General features: G+C 37.5%; 3 protein-coding genes across 4 annotated transcripts; 1 reads left to right on the forward strand and 2 right to left on the reverse strand.

The window, feature by feature from the left end:
* Positions 1-3,032: 3,032 nt before the first annotated feature.
* LOC125202123 (cytochrome P450 81Q32-like) lies at positions 3,033-6,319 on the reverse strand. The gene is made up of 2 exons (XM_048100465.1): positions 5,411-6,319; positions 3,033-3,829 (listed from the first exon to the last, which is right to left on the reverse strand). The coding sequence occupies exons 1-2, from the start codon at positions 6,296-6,298 to the stop codon at positions 3,200-3,202; spliced, it is 1,518 nt and encodes a 505-aa protein (XP_047956422.1). The 5' UTR covers positions 6,299-6,319; the 3' UTR covers positions 3,033-3,199.
* A 2,096-nt stretch (positions 6,320-8,415) lies between these two features.
* Positions 8,416-11,558, forward strand: LOC125206881 (pentatricopeptide repeat-containing protein At3g26782, mitochondrial). 2 transcript variants are annotated; one of them, XM_048106107.1, is made up of 4 exons: positions 8,566-8,724; positions 8,861-9,362; positions 9,439-10,758; positions 11,166-11,558. In XM_048106107.1, the coding sequence occupies exons 1-3, from the start codon at positions 8,696-8,698 to the stop codon at positions 10,480-10,482; spliced, it is 1,575 nt and encodes a 524-aa protein (XP_047962064.1). In that variant the 5' UTR covers positions 8,566-8,695; the 3' UTR covers positions 10,483-10,758; positions 11,166-11,558. The 2 variants fall into 2 exon arrangements, with proteins under 2 accessions (XP_047962056.1, XP_047962064.1); XM_048106099.1 differs by having other exon boundaries at positions 8,416-9,362.
* Positions 11,559-15,530: 3,972 nt separating this feature from the next.
* Positions 15,531-17,230, reverse strand: LOC125201624 (xyloglucan galactosyltransferase XLT2-like). Its single transcript, XM_048099812.1, has one exon. The coding sequence runs from the start codon at positions 17,127-17,129 to the stop codon at positions 15,663-15,665; it is 1,467 nt and encodes a 488-aa protein (XP_047955769.1). The 5' UTR covers positions 17,130-17,230; the 3' UTR covers positions 15,531-15,662.
* Between the last annotated feature and the right edge of the window lie 7,794 nt (positions 17,231-25,024).

Consider the following 25,024-nt stretch of genomic DNA (forward strand, 5'->3'; position numbering starts at 1 on the left):
ATTTGATTAATTAAAGAGTATTTGATGTTCAATCGATTAATTGTAAAAGGAGAATAAATATGAATTCAATGGAGGATTGTGATCAATTGAAATTTTTTATGCTAATTGAGAAATGAGATGCAATATCAGCCACTCATTTTTATTAAATGAGTGGTCCAGATTTTTCCACATGGAAAATATCTTTAGATTAATTAATTATGAAAAGGCAGAATGGTAATATCATGGTACATTTTATTCAATAATATTTTTTTAATATTTTTTAATATTTTTAAATTTTTTAATTTATTTTTTATTTTAAATAAAAATAAATTAGTGAAAAAATTATTATTAAAAGATAATGAACATAATAGAATTCAAGTAGAGAACTGAAACATAAACTAAATCGTTTGCTTTAGAAAAAGAAAGGATAGTAATGTAAAAATATTTGAACATTAAATGAGATAATTAAATGAATAGTATCTATAGTTAATATATTTATTAAAACGTCATTTTATGGCCGGCCACATTATAGCTGCATAGCTTTACCCTTGATATAATTTATTGGAGTTACCTTTGAAACAGGATTTGCCAATAGCTGTAACATGAAGTTGTGAAAACAGTTGGGAGATATTTTGGACTTAAGAAAAACTCTTTATTAATTATTTGGGCTTACTGTTGTTGGACTTTTATTTATTATTTTGGCCCAAAGCCATTTGTATATTTTAAATACTAAGCCAGAGATTGTATTTCATAACATGGGACTTATATTATTTATTTAATTTGTCGCGCCCAACACGGAATTGAATCCATAGAATATTCCTCAAGAAAAGGATTTATTAATATTCAACTTGTGATTTCACCATCACAAATTTTTAATCTCGAAAAACAAGTTATCTTGTCCCTCTTAATATCTCCGAAATAATAATTAAATTCACCAAACAACATTTTTTCAAAGTGCCACGCCATGTAATAAACGACATTGAATCGGTCAACGCACAGTCAAAACCCTTAATCAAATTAGGTCACAAGAATATCATATAATCATTTCACTCGTTTTCTCTTTTAATTCACGGACTGCGCGGCATTAAAAGCATTAAATGCATAAAGAATTAGGGTTCCAAAAAAGTGGGGCGCTACACTTTTCTAGCTCCAAGTGAAACTTTTGAAATATTACCTTGTTGCGGATGTCCCAAATAGACCAAAGAATGGTGTAAAACATTGAGATCCAAATTTTTTATGTCAAGGTTTCGAAATGGGGTTCCATGCCAACTTAGAAAGCAAGCCAACAAATCTTTAGGAAGACGGAAGGAGATATTCCACAAATTATGGCAAACAGTACCAGAGGATGTTGGAGACCTTGCAGCGGAAAAAGACGTGTTCAATCAGGAGCGGAGCCAGAAATACGATTTTGAAGGGACAAAAATATTTATATAAAGAAATTTTAAGAATATATGGTGGGGCATTTATAGAGGAAATTGAAAAAATTAGAAAAATAATTGAACAAAATGATAAAATATATATATATATATATATATATATATATATATATATGTTGAGGACGGGCTCCTTTGACACTCATTCCAAAGAGTCTTTCTTTGATATTGAGTCTTCATTAAAGTATAAACCAACAAAGGAGTTGAGCTCGTGATGAAGCAAGGGTCCTCCACAATCGTAACATATCATGATGGATCTCCCTATGGATATCAACAGTGATAATAAGATTCAAACTAAACTCAAAATAGAACAATTCCTCTGCAGAGTCCCAAGATAATCCTTTGAGGAGGCCTACTGTTTATATCATCATAAACCCTTATTTTCCAAAATCTCGAAGAGCTATTTATAGGACTATAGATTCAAATTATAGATAAAAAAAAAAATCATCTTAAAACTAAACAGGAAGCAAATCAAAGCAAATAAATGCATACACATAAGAGGATTTGAGAAAGGTATCCAACAGAGATCAAAGTTGTTGGCGCCTTGGCGGTAAAGAGCCATGGGCCTCTTTTGAGGTTATCTTGGGCCTCGGAAGAATTGTTTTCTTATAAGTTCTATATTGCAGTTACTACGTTCCAACTAAGTTAAATCATACTCCCTCTGTCCCATTAGAAATGAAACGTTTTCCATTTCGGTCTGTCCCATTAAAAATGAAACGTTTCTAAAAATGGAAACAATACTCTCTCTACTTTTATATCTCTCTTACTTTACTCTCTCTTCATTAACTCACAAAACAACACTACATAAAATCCTGTGCCGGAAAGCAAATGTTGCATTTTTAATGGGACGGAGGGAGTATTTTTTTTGGGATGTCTCAATAAAGTTAAGTCATTTTTTTGACAAAAAACAAAACATTTAATCAATCTTACTTTATTCAACTTCTATTTTACTCTCTCTTGTCTCTCCAACTTGATTCTTTCTCTCCTATCTTATTTTATTACTCATTTAACTCAATTAGCTTAATTCCTTAATCTACGTGTCAAAAAAAGAAGTGATCCAACTTAATTATGATTGAAGGAGCAGTTCTTATCTTCCTTTTATATTTTGTCTCACTGGTTTTGTGTCAACCCATAATGCGGGTAAACATTGTTCCTTTTACGTTTTGTCTCGCTAGTTTTTGTCATCCTTTACTCCAATATTAATTAGTACGGTGAACGTTGATTTAACCATGGTGAACACTCGCAAGTCGCACCATGGAACAACGACCCAATAGATTGTATAAGATGGTGTCATAGCTTATCATTAAGTCCGATACCATGCTCGATATTATGTTACAAGAGAGTTGTGTATCACGCCGAGTGCAATAATGCATCGGTAGAAGCCAAGGCCTCTTGTCCACCCATCAGACCTCCACATTATTGTTAAGTAAAGTAAATATTCTTCTTTAACTAATTATTTCTAAAATAATCATTATCTACTTACCTGATAACCTTATAATCATCTTAATAAAATACTCCCTCCATTTCACATTAGTCTTTTCTATATTATTCTATCTTTTACCTTACTATTACTATTTCTCCTAATGTAGGATGGAGAGACTAGGGAGTATAAAACAAAGAGAATGCGGATTAAATCCACAAAAGTTTTTGTCTTAAATTTATTCAAATTGGCACCCACACAAACGTGTTGCTCTTATTTAAATACATGCAGTTAATGCACACCTAATTAAGTCCAAAATAAAGAGACACACAACTCAATTAATATAAACTACTTAGGATCGAACAATTTAGTCGATCACATTCCTTGTTGAAATAGCCTCTAGCATGATTTGTCTTGGTCTGCACATAGCCTCTAAGGGCTTTAATTTGGGCATGGTTAACCCAACTCCTTCAGCTAAATCAACTTGGTCCGGGCCCATTCTCTCCCAATCAAAGCATTGAAGCAACGACGCCAACGCCAACCCGACCATTCGTCGCCCCAAACCCGCCCCAGGGCACGCCCTGCGCCCCATCCCAAACGGCAACAAATTCTCTGTCGGCACCTCTCTCCCTCCTTCGAATCTCTCGGGCTTAAACCTCATTGGCTCTTCCCACACATCAGGATCTCTGTGAATGGCCCAAGCATTGACCAATAAGATCGTCCCACTTGGAATGTCATACCCACCGACCTTACAATCCGCAGATGACTCACGTGGCACCACTAGTGGGCCGGCAGGGAACATACGGAACGTCTCTGAAATAATGTTCTGAAGATAATTTAAATCAGGTAAATCACGTTCCTCCACTAGACGATGGGGTCCGACTTTTGAATCGAGCTCGAGCCTAGCGATTTCGAGGACATTGGGGTGGTTGAGCAAAAGGGACATGGCCCATTCTATTGTCACGACTGATGTATCCGTGCCCGCAACTATCATATTCTAGTCGCATTAATATAAATTGCTTTAGTAGGAAGGAAATAAAATGAAAATGATCAGCTTAGCTTTTGCTCGTAATTTACGTGATAACCTATTAAATCAATGTAGTTACAAAAGTTGAAAATTAAATGGATGGTAGGCATTTGATAGCTTGAGTATTAAATCACTGTAGTTATAAGAGTGGACAATTTAAATGAAGGTAGGCTGTAGCTTGAGGTGATGGGTCAAGAAACTAGTAAAATGCAGTCTTTTTAGCCAATGAAATGCAAAATTAGTTAAACATATATAGCACAATATTTATGATAAACACGCATATACACTCAATTTATACTTCCGTTACTACCTAAGCCTTATTTTTTTTAAGTGAGTAAATTTCCCTTGAAGAGAATCTAATACTAGATTAAAAGTAGAATTGGGAAATCAATTAGTTCACTGATTGAGGCATAAAAAAAATATAAGTTGCTAATTTCTAATATCACAAACTCTACTAGTATTCATGATTAGTGGATTGACATTGAATCAGTAACTAACATTAATAAATCAGTAAATTGATACGATTCTCAATTCTATTTTAGGGATAGTGGAAAATAAGACCCTATAATAATATCTTCACAATTTACATAATTAAAATGCAACTACATTATACATTTAGATCGGACTTGTATGCGAGACCTCTTCTAAGTAAAGTCTCTATTCCCTCAATTTTGTTTTTTGAGCTACATGTTGTTAACTGAAAGTTATACTATAACCTTTTGTGTTGAGATGGCTAGAGTGGATACAGGTGCCTTAGAAAACTTTATATCATGTCTCGGAAAAAGTTGAGTTTTAAAAGAGCTAAAGTACTACTTCAATAGATATAATAAAGTGCAAATCCTAAAAAAAAGTTATAAAGTTGGATCAAATCTATTCCATAATTTTAAAATATGTTTAATTCTATCATAATTTTGACCTATTTCTCACGTAATCCAATACATAAGAAAATTATGTATTAATCCCTCCGTCCCACTTTAGGAATCTCATCTGAGTTCGGCACGAGTTTTAAGAAATGTAAAGAAAAGTTAGTGAAAAAAGATAGTAGAATGTGGGTCCAATTTTTATATTTTAGTTTTATAATAAAAATGTGAGTGGAAAAAGGTTAATAGAGTGTGGGGCCTATTACCATTTATGAAATATTCCAATCGGGACTCTTATAATGGGACACCTAAAAATAGTAAACCGTGACTCCTAAAATGCTAGGAGGGAGTATGTGTGAAATGAAAAAATACTATGTGAACAAAATGTTCGACTACTTAAAGTACGTCTTTCTAACAAACTTAATCTCGTCTTTAATTTTCTCACATGTACGTTTTACTTAATGAATTCAGACACGTAACATGATTGCACTTTTTAACCATTGGACAATTAAGAAAATGTTAAATGCCAAGTTTTATTTTTGCAGTTTACCCTAAAATAAAATCTATGTTCCTACAAAATCTAGCGTAATTATTTAGCGATCGGTTGTTAGTATTCTTTTTTCTTAAGGTATTGTAAATTACTAAGCTACAATAATAACAATAAAAAATATATGAAAACACATATTCTCACCGTAATAAAGCCTTTGATGGTTTGATCCGTGTAGAATTGAGAATCCGATTCCTGCATTGCCAACAGGTGGCCGATAACGGTGTCGCTCCTCCTCTCCCGGCGTTGCTCAGCCAGCAGCTCCTCATAAAAATCGTCGAGCCTTTTCCCCAAATCACTCAGCTTCCTCTTTAATCCTCTGTAATCAATCCACTTCAAAAACGGCACAAAATCCTCCGGATTCGACGACTGCGCCGACTCGAAAACCTCACTCACCATCTCCTGTATTTCTCCGCCGAATTCCCCCTCGCCGGCGCCGGAGGAAGAATACTTCTCTCCGGCGAGCATCCTCATGATAATGCTGAAGATGATGTCGAAGACCCTCGGCCTCAATTCCACCGCCGAGAATCCACCTCCGCCTGCTGTCGCTGCCGCGGCCAGCCTCGACAGGGCGCGGCGTGTCTCGTCCTGCCTGGCCTCGGAGAGCGCGTTGAGGCGGGCAGGGGAGAGCGCCTCGGCAGCCCCGAGGCGGCGGAGGCCGCGCCAGTGGGGGCCGTAGGGGGCGCCGGCGATGGTGGTGTGGTTGTAGCCGATGTACTTGTCCACCAGCACGCGCGGCCGGTTGGAGAAAACGACGTCGTTTCGGGTGAAGCATTCGTCGACGAGATCGGGCGATGACACGACCACGACGCGGCGGACGCCAAGCTTGAGGGAGAAGATGGGGCCGTGTGTGAGGGAGAAGCGGTGGAAGGTGCGGTGGAGGGGCGGGGTCAGGAGGTGGAGGTGGCCGATGAAGGGAAGCGGCGGAGATGGTGTCGGAGGTAGGCGGCGGTGGTTTTTGGTTGTGAAGAGTTTGAAAGTTAGGATGACGAGAAACAGAGCAAGACAAGCGTAGAGAGGAGAAACTTCCATGATGCCCTGTTTTTTGCTACTTCTGTTTTTACTAGAAATAATGGAGATTTGTTAGTTGCTTTTGTCCTATCTTATAGAAAAGAGGAAAGGTTATTATGGTCCACAAATGGTACTCCCTCCATTCACTCATAGTTGAGGCGAAACTTTTAGGCACAGAGTTTAAAAAATGAATGTTGAGTGTGTTAGATAAATATATAAAAAAGTAAGAAAAAAAAAAGATACAGAGAATAAAGTAAGAGAGAGTAAACTCTCATCTTTCCTTCTCGAAACTTTCTCATCAAAATTTCTCATAAAAACACGTCACCTCTTTCTCAGTTGAGCATGGCGAGTTGGGATGTTGAGCCATCAATATACAACTTTTTAGTCTAGCGAAACGAGTCTAGACTAAGACTGAAAAATACTCTCGGGTCCAAAGTAGAAAATTGCTCTGATACCATTCTGTCACGATCGCACTTTCTAAGGATAGAAAGTTCGGTTGAACTGTGACTAGTGGGAGATTTAAGAAGCGGGGAAGAAATAGGGGAAACAATCAATTGGACATGAAACATGAACCAACCTAGGATATTCACCTATTTAAATCGGAGTATCAAATCTCAATAGTTCAACAAATGAAAGAAACAATATTCAACGATATTAAATGGTAAATGAAACAACGTTCAGCAGAAGCATTCGAGAGAAGAATAATATTATGTATGAAGATATAATTTATTCAGAACTGTTTATTTGATATCTTATTCACTTTAATGCTCAACATCCACCGGCTCGTCACAACTCAACCTGCACATAAGAAAAACACATGCAAGGATGAGTACTTGATGCACTCAGTGAACTCATGCCAAGAAAATTTTCATCAATAAAGTTATGTCAAGCCACAGTTGAGTGAACCACCCTTGTAGCACCATACTTATATCTTTGGAAAATAAATGAGTTTAAGTAATAGAGCCCATCTCATTTGCTTATTTCCTCATCTCGACTTTCCATTCTAACTTTAAAATAGCGTTCAAGAAAAACACCTTTGTAAAAGAGCATAACATGCGAAACAAAATCAGACTTTAGGAAAATAATTTAATTTAAAAAAACAAAGCATGCATCCTATATGATTTACCGGTCGATCTTTATCAAGAAATTCTGAATTTCTCCGTGACCTTTGAGCGCCGCCTTCCTCTTCCTTCGATATTTCACGGGCGGCCATTCAAGCTTTCAAAAATCAAAATCGTACTGTTTCAGCCCTGTTTCAAATCTTGAATTGTATTCGTAGTTCACAAATTAAAACTCCGGGCAAAACCATCTCCTTCACATTCTAACCTAACACAATCCAATTAGCCCAAACTTATAAATTCCAATTCCAAGCATCTTTCTTTTCCTTTGGCCCAACATGCATTTGTTAGAGCATCCACAATGGTAAATAGGCCAATCATAGGCTAGTCTATTTCTCCTCCTGCCATATCATCCCAGCACTAAAATTCCTTCTGCCACATCATCAGGACAAACAACTGGACAAGCAATAGGCTAGCCACATCATCAGCACTATTAAAAAAACAACTAAATTTACGGAATTAAACACAAAATACGGAATTAAATTTACGACACATATACGGGAAAATTCATTAATTTCATTTTTTTTTAAAAGTACATTAATTATAAAAAAAAGTTACATAATTAAAAAAAAAACTAGGCTTCCACACACGAGCCCCTGCATCACTCTACTCCTCCCTAATTTATTAAAAAATACATTAAAAAATTGCAATAAAAATGCAATAATTTATATAAATTAAAAAAAGGTACATCCTAAAAAATTACATAATTAAAAAAAAATCTTAAAAAAATACATAAAAAATACAATAAAAAAATGCATAAAAAATACAATAAAAAAAATGCATAAAAAATACATTAAAAAAAATGCAACCGGCTAGCCGAAATTGAGCCTACTATGGCGGCTAGCGCATCGGCTAGCGCCCGCGAATCGGCTATTATTCGCCAATCGGCTAATCTAAATTGCCGATATGGAGGCTAGCGGTTCGGCTAGCCTATCCGCTAGCCTCCATTGTGGATGCTCTTGATTAGCTCATCCTATTTTTAATACTTTGACCCATAGTATTTCGCCCCCAACTAATTATTAGTGGCCGCCCAGACCACGCCGTCGCCGATGAAGACTAAATGTAGACTGAAATTCAATTGGTACTTCTCAGAGCTGCGGCTGCGGCGTTTCTCCACCACCGCTAACATCGAATCGCTCTTCAACAAATACATTGACAGAAGCAGCATCCACTCATGGAACTCTGTCATCGCCGAGTTAGCTCGGAGCGGCGACTCAATCGAGGCCCTCAAAGCCTTCTCCTCACTTCGCAAATCCGACCTTAAGCCTAACCGCTCAACCTTTCCCTGCGCTATCAAATCATGCTCCGCACTCGCCGATCTCAATTCCGGTAAGCAAGCTCATCAACAAGCTATTATCTTTGGCTATGCTTCCGATCTATTTGTATCTTCCGCGCTAATTGATATGTATGCCAAATGCCGCGAATTGCGCGATGCACGGAACATGTTCGACGAAATTCCTCACAGAAATGTTGTGTCATGGACTTCGATGATTAATGGATATGTTCAAAATGACTGCGCTAGGGAGGCTCTGCTGCTGTTTAAGGAGCAGTTGGTTGAAGAGAGCGTGGAGGAGGGGTGTTTTGTTGATGGAGTCACGATGGTTTCGATTCTGTCTGCTTGTTCTCGTGCTTGTGAGAAGAATGTGACGCGTGGGGTTCATTGTGTTGTGATTAAAAGAGGTTTCAATGATGATTTGGGGGTTGGGAACACTTTGATTGACGCTTATGCCAAATGTGGGATGCTTGAGTGTTCAAGGAGAGTGTTTGATGGTATGAGTGAAAGGGATTCCATCTCTTGGAACTCTATGATTGCAGTATGTGCGCAGAGTGGGGCAGCGGAGGAGGGAATTGAAGTTTTCCGATCAATGGTGAGGATTGCAGAGTATGATGCGGTGACTTTGTCAGCTGTGTTGTTAGCTTGTGCTCATGCTGGAGCTCTTAGAATCGGGAAAGGAATACATGTTCAGGTACTAAAACCATGCTGCATTTGGTTCTATGGAAATTGGTTTTATAGTGATGAGTCCTATTTGGTTGTTGTTATAGGTGATGAAGATGAGCTTGGAGAGCGACGTATTTGTTGGAACTTCGATTATTAACATGTACTGCAAATGTGGCAGAGTTAGTTTAGCTAGGAGAGCATTTAATAGGATGAATTTCAAGAATGTGAAGACATGGTCCGCCATGATTGCTGGCTATGGAATGCACGGCCAAGCAAGGGAGGCTCTCGAGATTTTGGCAGAGATGATTCGCCGTGGAGTGAAACCTAACAGTATCAGTTTTGTATCGGTGCTATCAGCGTGTTGCCACGCTGGTCTGGTGGATGAAGGGTGGCACTGGTTTTGCACAATGCAGCATAGGTTTAAAATAGAACCGACTATAGAGCACTACGGCTGCATGGTTGATCTCCTTGGGCGGGCGGGTTTTCTTAAAAAGGCTTATGGTTTGGTCCTGGATATGAATGTCAGACCTGATCTTGTGATTTGGTGTTCTCTTTTAGCTTCGGGTAGGATACACAGAAACATTGAGATAGCGGAGATCTCTGCAAGGAAATTGTTTGAGTTGGATCCAAATAACTCGGGTTATTACACATTGCTTTCGAATATTTATGCTGATGCTGGTAGGTGGGATGATGTGAAAAGAATTCGAATAGATATGAGAAAACATGGAATTGCTAAATCTCCTGGATTTAGTATAATTGAACTTAAAGGTAGGGTTCATGTGTTTCTGGTTGGTGATAGGCAGCATCCGGAGCATGAAAAGATATATGCTTACCTAAAAGAGTTAGCTGCGAAGCTTCAAGAAGTTGGTTATGTACCTAGCGTGAGCTCAGTTCTTCATGATGTTGACGAAGAAGAAAAGGAGATCGCGTTACAAATTCACAGTGAGAAGTTGGCTGTTGTTTTCGGACTTATGAGTTCGATTCCTGGTACAACCATCCAGGTTACGAAGAATATTAGAACTTGCGAAGACTGTCATACGATGTTTAAGTTGATTACAAAGATTAAAGATCATGATATTGTGATAAGAGATCCAAAACGGTTTCACCTCTTCAGCAAAGGTGTTTGTTCATGTGGAGACTACTGGTGAGGTGCTCGATTGAGAATATCTAAGATTTAAGACAACTCAATCCTGTGGTGTTTCCTTTTCTCTTGGTACTGGAATACTGCCTTTGAAGAATTATTGGTTTATGAAGAGTGGCAACAGATCCTTGTTAAAATCAACCGGCAAGACGTAGTTCCCTCGTCCCTTAAAAATATGAATTTTAAAGGGCACGAGTGCATAATTTTAAGGGACAGGGAGAGTATAATAGAAGGAAACTGGATTACTTGCTGATGAGTTTACAGCTACATCAGATGAAATCAGGTAAAAATCTATATTCATAGCTGTAAGTTGTACTGCTGATCTTGAGATATCGTTTTTTGTCCCAACTCTGTTTAGGAAGCGTTTACTTTGTGGTATATAAATAGATCGATAAAATTTGATTGATTATGTATTCATTTTATCGTTCAAATGTAAATGCCCATTAATGTGAATATAATAGTTTCTTGCTGTGGGGATAAACCATTGATGTTGTTAATGACCGAAATACCTGAAACGAACTGTTTCTCTGAGTTTTATTTCCAGCTACTTTATTACTAGTAGACTGAACGGTGAATGTAAGACTACCAATTTTGATATGAATTTGTCTCTCTTAAACTTTTAATGCATTTCGTTTTCAGTGTCTGTTTGAAAATGCATTGATGAGATGCATTTTGTTTATTCATCTGCAGGAAAGTTGGTTGAACTTAAATGTTGAAGAAGGAAGCATCATGCTTTGCTGCAGAGAAAGAAAGCGGTTTTTAACATATTTTATAAATGTAATGGGGTGATTTGCAAATCTTAAATTTTTTCTACAGTAGATACCCAAATTTGGTGTTCTACTCTAAATTTGGTGTTAGTTCCATTGAACCCAAAAATGGATTTGGGTTTAGTGTATGGTTGGAGATGTTTTTTATACCAAAAGTAGAATTTGATGTATGGTTAGAGATGGTCTTAGTGGATAGCATGTTATGTTATGCTTACGAGTAACAGGAGATCCATATCCATTGAACACTACATTTATTAAAGTAGACCATAATCTATCTATACATATATAAAAGGCGAGTTCTGGCCTTTAATGTAAATATTTAAGAGTTATAGGCATGAATTGAATATTTATAAACTTTATGAAAGATTTTGAATAAATCTAAATATTTGGTTAATTTGGATAATTAAATACTATTAATGCATTTATTACCCAAAATTTGTAACGATCACTCAATCTTCAAATCTATACATATATAAAAGGCGAGTTCTGGCATTTAATGTAAATATTTAAGAGTTATAGGCATGAATTGAATATTTATAAACTTTATGAAAGATTTTGAATAAATCTAAATATTTGGTTAATTTGGATAATTAAATACTATTAATGCATTTATTACCCAAAATTTGTAACGATCACTCAATCTTCAAATTAGCCAATGACTACAATTTCACCCACGTACAATTGAAATCAATGGCTAAATTTTTAAACCGGCTAATCTCATTAAAAATATCAAGGATTGGTATAAAAAAAATAAAATCTCAATAAATACTTTTCACAAATAAATTTTGTAAATGAAAGTTCCAAAATTATTTGACGACAGGGGAATTTTTAAAAAGTTCACAAAAATGTCATTTTAGAACATCAAATGAATAATCAACTTATCTCTAATAATTAGAAGAAGAAAAAAACTTTTCTCTAATAATTAGAAAAGCTGTAACGTTTTTCTCCATCAATGAATTGGACACAATATAATTATCATTGGAATTAAATCTAATTAAATCGAATAATAATTGAAATGTAATCCAAATGGATCCAAACTCTAACAGTTTTTCGTGACATAAATTTGTGAGACAATTTAATGTTGATTTAATTAATTATAAATTAAATTGTGCTCACTAATACTCAATAGAGAAGAGTGTGAAAGGAGAAAAATACCAAAAGCTACCAAATCTTCTATAAATACCAATTCTATTAATCAACAGTGTCATGACCGTGGTGGAAAAAAGAGTGTTGCCCGCGATGATTCTCATGTGTCAAACGTGTAGCATTCCATACAACATGGCTATCGGCAACCGAGTATACTACACATCGTCCTAAACTTCTAGCGTCTGTTGATAATACTCATGATAGTGCTACTGAAGTGGTAAAGGGAGATGGAGGAAATAATCTGAGATGGTGAAAGTCGAAGAGCAGAGCGGATGTGATGGTAAATAAAGGAGGCAGAGCAAAAAATCAATGAAAAAGCTTCAAGGGAGGAGTGTGAAACAAAATAGTGAGAGGTGCTCAAGTCTCAACTCTTCAAAAGATTAGGTTTACAGATATAATAGAAATAGGAGATATATAAATTACACCTTTGTATATTGTAAAAATATCCTGTAATTGTATAATAAATACTAATTTTAGGGCTTTTCATTGCATCCATATTATGCGTATGGTATAGATTTTCTAGGGTTTTTCCTATTATCCGCTCTGATTTTCTCATCTCAACTAATTTTATTTAGGCCCAATAATAATAATTCATCATATTCACAGTAATTTTGTAATATTTTAGAAGCCTTTGCTAATTACATACATTTTGTTTATAGTTATTATTTTTAGTTCGTTCCTTTGTAGTAGTAAGACAGATTTATTGATGCGCCAAAAACAAGTAAATTATTACTAATAAAAATAAAAAATACTTTGAACTTAGTAATAATATTAATAACATCAAATTATGATTAATACACATTTAACTCATACCGAGACAAGATTATCAATATCAAAGGATAAGCCTCTATACACATGTGCTCACCAATCTCCATTCAATATGTGTTACTGCCTGAGCATGGTGATTTTATTATAATAATAAAATTTTCTCAAAAATGTAAATTTTTTTTAATTAGTAACGATGAAGTTTTTTAGTTTCACAAAATTTTCCGTATAATTTTAAAATAGCTAATAAATCTATTCAAATGCTTAACAGGTTTCTATTTAGTGAAATTATTGGCCAAATTCAATTGAATGGTCTTTGATTTCATATTGTAGAAACTAAGATAGTAATGGAACGATTAGATTTAAATTCGGATAATTAAGTACTATTAATGCATTTATTACCCGAAATTTGTGCAAAGTAGATCATGAGATTGATACGTTACTTGTAGAAATCAATGGCTAAATATTTAAACCGGCTAATTTCACTAAATAATGACTTAATTCGTTTTAATTGTTATTATTAGCTAGATAGGTGTGTGATCAAATACTAACTAATTTATAATAATAACTGAACTAATATCAATTTTGTATATTAAAAATATCAACACAAAGGTATAAATTTATCAATGTTCTTGTGTTGATAAACTTATGTCCTTGTGTTGATATTTAAATTTACATGTTGTATTGATATAATTATGTCTTTGTATTGAAAATTTTAATACACAGAATTGAGAGTTATTAGTTATTACTTAAATTAGATAGCATGCTAACGCAACTCGGAATGCATTTTCATTTCTATGATGTACGGTAAAATTTGAGAGGTTTTAAAAATTTTCATTATATTTTTATGACAATATCATTGTCATCCTAAAATTTTCGATTGTATATTAAATATTTTATATCAATTTCATATTGATAGGGTTTTAGCGTTAAAGAGTATATGTTGTCAAGAACGACATTTTTCTTTTTTATAGTGATCTATACATGTTGTAATTAAAAGTTATTTTCATGTTGATTTAATTTCAAGCTTATTTAATTTTATACTATAATTATTCAACATATATTTAAACCTACGTGATATTGTTGTTATTTATTTTATTAAATTTATTTACAATGTCATATTAACAAATGAATTTATTTTAAGTCGCGCATAGCGCGGGGGTAAATACTAGTATGATTACAAAAGTTCAGCTATACCGATACTTTTTACTCCTTCCATTTTATATTAATAGGAACGTTTAATTTATTGCATTTGTTTTGAAAAAATAATAGTAATAAATAATTAATGTGAAGAAAAAGTAAAGTAAGATAGAATAATGTAGAGAAGATTTTTCAACATATTAACTACTTCCTCCGTCCGACATTAGGAGTCCCGGTTGACCATTTTCATCCATCCGGCATTAGGAGTCCCGGTTAGACATTTCCATAAAAAGTGAAATAAAAATATTATAAAATAAAACACTAAAAAACACAAGTAAAAATACATTCAAAGAATAAAGCAAATAATAATGCAAATTGGTCCACATTCTATTATCACACACTCAAACATTTCTTAAAAATCCACATTCAACTCAATCGGGGCTCCTAATGCCGGACGGATGGAATAGTTATTACTCCACATTATTTTTAATATAGACCTCACAATCCACTAACACACCTTCCGCTACCTTTTCCCGCTTTATCTCACTTTTTTTCTTACATATGTCTAACTTCACTAGTTGCATATTAAAAATCGTACCATTTATAAATTTGTTTATTTTTTAGGAACGGAAAAAGTATTATTTTTTAAAACGAGTGTATAAAATAAAACATCTTTAAGGCAGCACGAAGGAAGTACTATTCACATGTCACGTTATCATTTGAAACCTCGTTAAAAGTATCCACAAAAATTTAGCAAGACTTTTTCCGGTCATGATGTTATTATCATTATTTTTAAATTTATAGTAGTACTAATTTTTACTCCCTTATAATTTACAGATGAATGGAGTATTACTTTTTGAATTTATATACTATTATTTTAATTATGATCTTTTAAAAATCGCAAGTACAAATTTGAAATTTATATGATTAAAATAAAAACACTTACAACAATAAATATGCCACAAAATATGCCCCAAAATAGGGTGACCATGTCATATTCTTCACGTCTAAAAGAAAAAGGAATTAAGAAAAATAAAATGGAAAGGAAAAAAGGAAAGGAAAACAGGCTCGGCTTCACGCATTCACGGTTGCACCACAACTACGGCCAGCAATATTTGGCATTTCTAATTCTATCTACAAGGACTTGAATTTCTTTCTATCATTCTCTTTTATCAGTAAAAATAATCACTCATTCAACCACAACCATATACTCTACTGTTAATGGTAACATTCAAAATCCAAAATTTGAATGTGGATTTGTTGAATGCAATAAACAGATCTCACTCCCAAAATTAACATTACATTGTACACATTTCTGTATATAGCTAAAAAACAAAACTCATCTCTTCTTCTTCAATCTTGAGAGTCATCATAAGAAATCAACCCACTCTTTCTCATCCTTAATCCTCTCCATAGCCCCATCAACAGCAATATCAAAAGCATCCCTAAAACTCTTGACCCCTGCATTAGGCTTTGAATAGATAATCCTCGGAATCATCGCAATCACTTTCTCTCTCTTCCTCTCTATCTCCTCCTTGCTATACCTCTTCAGCACCTCCTTCACCGCCACCTTCCCACTCCTCACCTCCTCCTGCTCTATAAAAACCGAGTAACTCTCCTGCTCCCCCGGCAAGAACCACTCATACTGCTCCTCATACGCCCCCTTCGTGAAAAAGACCGGCACCGACCCGGCCACCAGGCACTCGAACACCGCCTTGCTCGTGAAGCTGTCCCCCTTCGGCTGCAGGCAGAACTCCGATTCCAGCAGCGGCAGCAGCGTCACCGACGAATTCCTCGCGCAATCGCTCACCCCGCAGTCCACGGCGCGGCAGGAGCTCGATTCGCGGCGGCACTGGTCCATCAGGAGGCGGCGGAGGTCGTCTGCCCCCCAATTCCGATCCGTGCCGATGAAGGTGAAGAGCGCTGATCGCTTGTGATCGCGCACGAAGCTCTGCCATTCGGCTAATTCATCGCTGGTTTTGGGGTGGAATCCGGTGGGGTAGGGCACGCTGACGTCCATTTCGTCGCTGGGGTGTTTCTCGATGATGAATCGGATGACTCTCTGCATCGACGGCATGTTGAGGAAGCTCGACCCCCACGATTTCCCCGGATCGGTCAATCGGCGGAAATCCCAAGTGATTCGGCCGATCGAGATGAAGTGATCTGAGCCGTTCATGACTTTCCAGTAGTTCTGCGATTTGATCCACGTGAGCATCAATTCGCAGTGACGATCCCTCGCTGACGTGTCGTTTCCCCATAGGTGCTTCCCGACGGCGAGGCCTGCGTAGAAGGGGATGTAGAAGGCGGTGGCGAGATCCGGATCTAGGGTTCGGCATTTGTGCTTGAGGATGCGGTGGTGGAAGAGGAGCTCCAGAGTGAATTCATTGGTGTGGTACCACGATTTGTGGAAGTCCCCGGGGAGGGTGCGGCGGAGCTCGGAGGCGGCTTGGCCGTAGCCGTGGTTGGGGGCGATGCCGCATTGCCAATTCCAGGGGTCGAGATCGGTGCAGGCGGTGGGAACGAGGTCGCGATTGAAGGAGGGGGGCAGGTCGTAGGCGTAGACGCGGCCGGAGGGGCAATCGTCGGTGTATCGAGGCGGAGGAGGCTCCGGCGCGGCGGGGGCGGTGGTGGTGGTGGCGTTGGGGGAGGGGATTTTGACGTAGCGGACGGTGAGGGGAGAGGAGCGGTCGGGGAAGCAGGGGGTGGGGGTGCGGGCGAGGGAGATGATGGTGAATTGAGCCCATAGGAAGACGAGGAAGACACAGATACGACCAGGGTTGGAGAAGATGTGGAGCTTGATTGAATTCAGAGCAGTCATTATCGAATTGGGAAGCATTTGATTGGGGATGTGAAGGAGATGAGTTTGTAGAGTGAGAGAGAAAAGGGGGGGAGTGATGAGACCTAGCACCGACTCAATTACTCAGTCTTGTTCATTTTTAATTAATGCTACGAATACCTATTATTCAGTCTTTGTCAATAATATTCTATAAATATTTTAAATACTATTTAATGCTTCCTTTTCGAGTAATGTTTTGTCAATAATATTAGATAAATACATTTATAATCAAATTAGATGTGATTACTGACTTTTGACCCGTGATTGATTGCCTGCTTTGCGTTTTATAATTGCGACCAAAATGGAATTATTGCAACAAATATCGTAGTACTAGGAATTTGCTGCTTTTATAGTAGTACGAAAAGGTAAGTGTTGAATTGGAGGGTTTAATTTTAAGGTTCGCCGGTTCCGATTCTGGAGAATCTAGAACCGGGTCCAAATTAGAGCATCTACAATGACGGCGAGAACAATGTCTATCACCCCGCCTTGATTGGCGGCCTTCTCCCCACATCGACCTTAAATGGAGACTCAATTCACTGGAGATGACACTTTCTCCCTAGAAGGTTTGGGAAACCCGCGTTTGAATAAACACTTTCATTCATACAGGGGGAGAGTTGAGGGCGGGGTCGGGCACCGCAAGGGGCAAGGGCAAAAAGGTGGTAAGGAAAACGTCAGAGTCGGATGATGACGATAGTAAGTAAAAAGCTGGACGGAGGATGAGAACGTCTGGCCGCGGCTTAGTGTCTCGTTGCATGAACGCCGCCAACAATCAAAGGATCATCAACATGTGGGCTAAAATTGCAAAGCAGCTTCAGAGAATGCCCCGATGGAAGCCATACACCGGACGAGTGCCAAGGGGCGGGGCCGAACCGGCTGCGGTCTTTTCCCATTTGCGGGGTTTTAAAAACCCAAAGCCTCCGCATGAAGACCAAAGGACCGATTGACAGGGTCAGGAGGATAGCCGAAGAGCATTCCGGCCGGGCCGAAAGGAATTCACCTACCGAACCGTTATCCGGGGGCGGCGGATTCCGAGAAGTTCCGGCGAGTGTCGGGGCCGGCCGTGGGAATAGGGCCGAACCTCCGGCGAGGGTGACACCAAAGAAGGGCTCCACGAGCTCCCGACGATGTTCGGGAGTTCCCGACTCCTCCATCGTTCTCGTCGTACCGCCGGCTGGTAAGAGGGGGCGCAACGGCGCCGAGGTGCCCGGGGTCCGAGGAGGTCCAAGGCATCCCCACACATCGGTGCCGCGCCCGAGCTCGTCCGCACGGCGCGCGACAACCGGAATGTATAAGATCATAGTGAATGGAGGGCGAACTCGACCCTGTGGAGAAAAGGTTTCTTCATGACCTCCTGAGAGATGCGGTTGATTTAGCGGGGGGCTCGAAGACTCCGCCAGGTTTAAAAAAAGGTTCCAACCGAAACCGTGAGAATTTTCTCGAACAAATCGTCGATTTTGAACCGTCGGTTCGTTCAAAATTTTTGAACCAAAAAGGCCGAACCCGCGAAAAATCATGAAATCAAGACGGAACCGCAAAACACCGGCGGTTCGGAACCGACACCGAAACCGGCGGTTTTGGAACAGTAACGAATCCTAACACCTGGGGTTTCGGTTCCGGCTCACAATTTCCAAACCGGGAAACCCAGGTTCAACCGACGCGCTCCAAATCGTGTGCACCTCTAGCTCAAATGCGGCCTCATGGCGGCATTTGGGGGTCCCGTGGCAGGAGAGAGTGAGGGGGGCCGTGTGAGCCTGTTTTTTATTATAAAATTTTTTTTTAATTAATGTACTTTTTTTATTTAAATGGAATTAATAAATTTTTTTCGTATAGTGCAAAATTTAATTCGATTTTGTGTTTAATTCCGTAAATTTAATTTTTTTTAATTTTGTTTGTTGTGGCTAGCATGTTGCTTGTCCTGATGATGTGGCCGGAGGAATTTTAGTATTGATGATGTGGCAGTTTTGCAATTAACCGCCCGAACCTTAAACCTGAGAATCTATAATTAGTATTCCCCACATCCCGTAAAAATTGGGACACTTTGCTTTTTCTCCCATACCATAAATTGCACATTTTCATTTATGAAAAATTCTCACCAACTCATTACTCATATACATCAGTTTATTTACTCCCTTCGTCCCCCATTAGGAATCCCATTTCTTGGCGGCACGGGTTTAAGAAATGTTAAGAAAAGTGGGTGGAAAAAAGTTGGTGCAGTAGAGGTCTCACTTATATATATATTAGTTTTAAATGAAATGTGAGTGGAACAAGTTAGTGGAAGGTGAGGCCATATTACCATTTATGGTAAAAGTGAACCGGGGCACCAATTCGCAGACGGACTAAAATAGAAAAACGAAACTCCTATTCGCAGACAGAGGGAGTATAACTTATACCATCAGGATCCATCATTAAATACCAATAATAATGTAGGTCTTACTTCCACTAACATTATTTTAATTACCTTCTTCTTATTTCTCTTACTATTCCAATTATAAATTAATTTTTGTACCGTCTCAAATATCCTTATTTTTATGTGGCTATTGTGACTAAATCCAATTATTTATTGATTAAATGAAAAATTAATAATTAACAATACTAGTAGTATATTATTCCATTAGTTTATGAAAAATAGTTCTATCTATGGATAACCCGAGTTTTAATGAAAAATTGGTAAGTAAGAGAATAAGTGGGAAAAAAATAAATAAAGTATAAGAGAGAAAGAAAGCTATATAAGAGTAAGAATGATAAAAGGAGGATAAAATGTTAGAGAAAGTTTCCATAACTGAAATGTTATTCTCTTCGTTCCACCGTCATTTCATTTTCTGCACTCATTTTGAAAATATAATTATAAATAATTAAAGTGGATAAATAATAAAAAAAGGTAGAGAATGATATGTCCATGTTTGGTTGACGGAAAAGTAAAGTTGGTAAGGAAAATAATTTTTGGAAAAATGAATCCCAGGAATATTGTTCCTCTCATTTTCTGCGATAAGCCATAATTTCCACAGTAGGGTACCTCTTGCCATGCCTCTGTTAGGTTTGGTATACTGAAAAGCATGTTTCGAGCAAGTTTCGCTCGAATAGAATCTTGCTTGTATACGTAAAACTCTATAATCCACTTTTAACCCGATTCAGTATTATTCGAGCAGTTTCGCACGAATAGAATCAGTATATTATTATATTGTGTTTGCTTGTGCATTTATAAGATGTTTTATAAACATTTAAATGTATAAGAAGCAAACAAAGTCTAAGTCTTTTGCTTAGTAGACTGGTTGTGGGCGACGTCCACTTTAAGGTAACACAGATCGGTTCTATGCAACGCTTTGCAAAAGAAAAAGAAGAATTTCACAACCCAGATAAGGCTTAGACCACCTATCGTGAAAGATTGCAATGTCAATCCGATTATTTCTAAGCCTTACTGAAATAAGATGACGTTAGTGTGGTATAGCACTGAATGGATCTAACAACAAGACGTGTCTTTATGCTATCTACTGAAAGACTAGGTCTTGATAAATAACTATTTCTTAATCTACATACGCTAGCATTGAGCATACGGTATTGATTATGCACTACTTTGACTTATCAAATGGTGCGGGTTTTTCGCAACCCAAAGTAATCCTGATATATTGGGTGGTGGTGATTAATATCTAGCGGTGCTAGGATTGCTATTATGTTGAATCGTGTGCGAGGTGAGTCTCGTTTGATAATGTCCTCAAGAGGAGCTTGAACAAGGTTTTATTATTCGAAAACTGGCCAGTTGGAGTTTTATTACTCTATGAATAATAAATAAGTGTTTCTTGCTGAGTCCACTCTTGAAATTAATAAGATGTTAATTAATTAAGTCCATAGCAGACATTAATTAATTAATGGACATTTATATCTTAAGCGCGAGAAATAAATAATATAAATAACGGAAACCCGGATTACTTGTAATTTCGGATTTGGATGGGGAGTGCAATATTACTTCTATAGTGGCTGCTCGTAATATTCCAATATAAGCTTATATTAAATTGTGGGTTCAATTTAATTAGTAAAAAGCTAATTGGAGGAGCCCATATCCAAAACCTTCCATAGATCCCTGACTGAGCCCAATATGAACTTAATATAAATAGGAGAATAAAGGAGAAACATTAATCACAATTTATTATTAGAGGAGCTCGAAAATTCTCCGGCTCTCCTCCGTGAGGAATTTCTGTCTTCTTTTTATTCGAGTCCTAGTATTTTGATAAGATCAGCCCACCTTGATGTCGAGATACAGTTCGGAACCAGTCAGAAGATCCGTGGTCTAGTATTGAAGATCATTACGTGGAGAAGGCGCGAGCAATCGACGATTCTTTGGAGAATCAAATCGGTAACCATAAACCGTAGAAATCATGTTTAGGATTTATTTTCTTTGAGCATGAATTATTTGCGTTCTAACATGCAATTATCTCTGTTTAACATGTGAATTGATTAATCGCATAATCGGTCAAATAGATCCGTATCTGATTTATTTGTTTTGTACAAGTCTTCCGTTGTGCAAGGGGCACCAAACCCCAGCAGCCTCACCCTACGTCTCTCACATTATCTAATACTCCCTCGGATCCATAGTAAATATCACAATTTCCTTTTCAGTTTGTCCTATAAGAGTTGTCACATTTGTTTTTTTGAAAAAAGTTTTCTCAAACATTAATATAAATATACTATTTTATCTCCATTTAACACATAAAACAACATTTCTTAAAATCTCGTGTCATTATCCAAGTGTACCACCTATTATGGGATGGGAGGAGTATTATTTATTACTAATACATACTACTATAATAATAATAATGATAAACAAATTTTTTTTTCAATCATTAATCTCATTAAATAATTCAAATTAAAATTATATTTGGAATATTCATTAAGTAAAATTACGGAATAATTAACATAACTATTCTCATTTATGCACAAAATTAATGCATAAAATTATTCCTATAGATATTAATACACAAAATTATTCTCATAATCAACACAATAATTCCATTTCTTTTTCTTTTCTTTCCCCCTTCAATTTTCTTATTTTCTTCATCTCCCATGACTGAAACCACGCCCATCCCACCCTCCCCACGACGCATATCTGTCTTCCATAATGGGCGTCACAGAGGTGATGCTAGCAGCGCCCTTCACCAGGCTTTGCCCGAAATGCGGCGCAACGGGAGGCACTGCCCACCACATAACCAATTGTGAATGCTTTAAGCCTTCGAAATTTTTATTCTAAAAAAAAGAAATGATTATACTAATATGGAACGCCATAAATGAAATAATAACTCTACTACTGTGAAATAGAAGGAGTATAATTTAAAGACTTTACCAACCAAGCATGGGCCCAAGTCATCTTTGGTCTAAAATACTTCTAACTGAACTGAACGGGCACTTAACTTAAGGTTGAGAATCGATTCTTAATCTTGCATTAAACTTATTAGTTTGATTTTGGGCTAAGTTAGTGTATCATATTAGTTTGTTTTTGGGCTAACTAAGGAGTATATCATATTACATCTTCTGCTATTTATTTCAATTTTGACGGTGGAAGGGAAGGCTATAATGGTTATATACGTATATAATCACCTCAACTCAAATTACGTTAAATTTGGGCAAACAACGCATAATGCCCAAAAACTCAAACAATTGAAGTTCATCATTTCATGCTTCAAATTAAAATTGTTAATCAAAGTACATAATACTAAGGCCCAATGTTTAATTCAAATAATAGTCATTCTCTAACTACCAGGGGCACTACTAATAAGATTAGGATAAAGTTTGACATATAAAATCGACAAATTGTAGGAGCTAATGATGCAAATAAATTAATTAATTAACTTAAAATAAATAATTGGATTCAGGTAACCAGGTTGTTACTTTCCTTACATAATTTTTTTTCATATAATATGCATTGAATGAAAATAAAATCGAATGCAAAACGATAAGAGTACATAGCTATGTACTCTTATATTCTACATAAAGCACTTTGGAAATTCATGATGGAAAATGAAATGGAATCTTACTAGATTCGAGTTAGCAAAGCAGCATTAAATTATTAATTTTCTTTTAAGTCTGTGCCGCTTTAATTTCCAAGCTCGTCACTTTACGAAATAAAGCTCTTTCATTCTGATTTCTATAAATTTAATATGGTTAATTTACATGGATTGCAGACATAGACACGTCTCTCAAGATTCTTTTTTTCAGATATTACTAATTTTAATTTTCTTTTTCTATTTGTTTAGTCTATCAAATAGTATAGCATGATCAATACATGCGCATGCATAGATACGTCATAATACGAAACGGGAAATGGGTTGGGTCGGGTATTTATATTTTGGATTTTGCAGGTATTGGGTATACCTGTTAACAAAGCGGAATTAAAAGTTAAAATGAGTAGATGCTGAAATTTAACGACAAGTATGGTAGGCCGTGCGATGCTTCTTAAATCTCTGATAGTGACTAGCCTTCTCTAATGGTACTAGTGCTGCGTAGTGTTGTATCTAGGATTTTTTATTTGAGAATTCGAAGAAAATATTAGTATACACACAGATTGTAATATTTTGATATTCTAAGAGTCCTAAAATTGAGTAGTTAAAATATTAGTTATTTAATATAAATATGTACCTCATCTATCCATAGTTACTTATCCCACTTTTGACTGATTTCAGATCTTAAAAATGTAAAAAGAAATAGTGGAATATGCGTCATTTTATATATTAATTTTATAATAAAATATGAGTGAATTGTGAGGTCTATTTATCCAAAATTAGTAAAGATAAATGAATATGTATTGACAAACAGATCGAAAATGAAAAATGAGATGAATAATTGTGGACAAAAAATTAATATAATAAATTAATTAATAAAATATATTATATATAAATAAAAACTTCAAAAAATTTTAAAGATAGAAAAAAAAATATTAATATTAATATATTCCTACACTAATAATTAAACGATAAATTAAGTCAAAGTAATGCTCTATTAGAGCTTCCACAATAGCGCGGGCCGCGCCGAAGAAGAAGAAGGCCAAGGGGAAGGGCAAGGTGGTCGGCGAGTCCTCGCAGCCCGGTGTTGACGACACCCTCATGCGGAGGAAGTGGACGGAGGATGAGTACGCCGGCGTGGCCAAGGGGTTGTTTTCGGTTTGCGACGATCCGCTGGTTGCGAACAACCAGCGGGTCGTCAACATGTGGGCGAAGATTAGAGCAGCTACGGGAGGAACTTCCCGCATAGGAAGGACTACAGTGGGGAGGAGTGCCGGAAGGGGTGAGAACGGATCGGGCCGCGGTCGGCCGATTTTCGGGGTTGTACGCCAACGCCCTCCGCCGGCTAACTAGTGGGCAGAATGAGGAGGACGCCCGGAGGATAGCGGAGAGTCAGTTCCCCTTGCCGGGGAAGTATAAGGAGTTCCTCTTCTGGGAATGCTATGTGTTGCTGAAGGACTCCGAGAAGTTGCGGGCGGGATGCGACGCTGGGTGGCCGAAGAAGCAGAGGTTGAACTATTCCGGCGACTACAGCGGCAGCAGCGGCGGATCCCACGACCTCCCCCCGGATGCTGAGGAGTTTCCGTCCCCTCCATCCTCTACTCGTCGCCCTCGCCCGGTTGGCCAAAAGCGGGCGCAACGGGCAGCGAAGGGAGGATCCCCCCTATCGCCCTAGGAGGTCATCTCGGCATCCGCCCCCCCACGCGCGTATACCTTATTCTCGCGTCCAAAAACGGAGGAACGGATGTTCGCGGTCTTCCAAGAGTGGAAGGCCGCAACCGACCCCACGGAGAAGAGGTTCCTCTACTCGATACTCGAGAACATGCGGGTGGATTTGGATGTCTCAAGGGCACTGGTGGGGGGTTCAGACGCGGGCTCAGATACCCCGGGTGGCGGCGGCGACGACGA

This window comes from Salvia hispanica, chromosome 1 (assembly GCF_023119035.1).
Source record: "Salvia hispanica cultivar TCC Black 2014 chromosome 1, UniMelb_Shisp_WGS_1.0, whole genome shotgun sequence".
In the NCBI taxonomy this organism is placed as follows: Eukaryota; Viridiplantae; Streptophyta; class Magnoliopsida; order Lamiales; family Lamiaceae; genus Salvia; species Salvia hispanica.

What these genes read in the sequence shown, in the direction of transcription:
- LOC125202123 (XM_048100465.1), bottom strand. Translation starts at nt 6,298, where the DNA reads ATGGAAGTTTCTCCTCTCTACGCTTGTCTTGCTCTGTTTCTCGTCATC. An exon ending in CCATCAAAGGCTTTATTACG is followed by an intron (nt 3,830 to 5,410) that starts GTGAGAATATGT and finishes TAATGCGACTAG; the next exon opens with AATATGATAGTTGCGGGCAC.
- LOC125206881 (XM_048106099.1), top strand. Translation starts at nt 8,445, where the DNA reads ATGAAGACTAAATGTAGACTGAAATTCAATTGGTACTTCTCAGAGCTG. An exon ending in GGAAAGGAATACATGTTCAG is followed by an intron (nt 9,363 to 9,438) that starts GTACTAAAACCA and finishes TTGTTGTTATAG; the next exon opens with GTGATGAAGATGAGCTTGGA.
- LOC125201624 (XM_048099812.1), bottom strand. Translation starts at nt 17,129, where the DNA reads ATGCTTCCCAATTCGATAATGACTGCTCTGAATTCAATCAAGCTCCAC.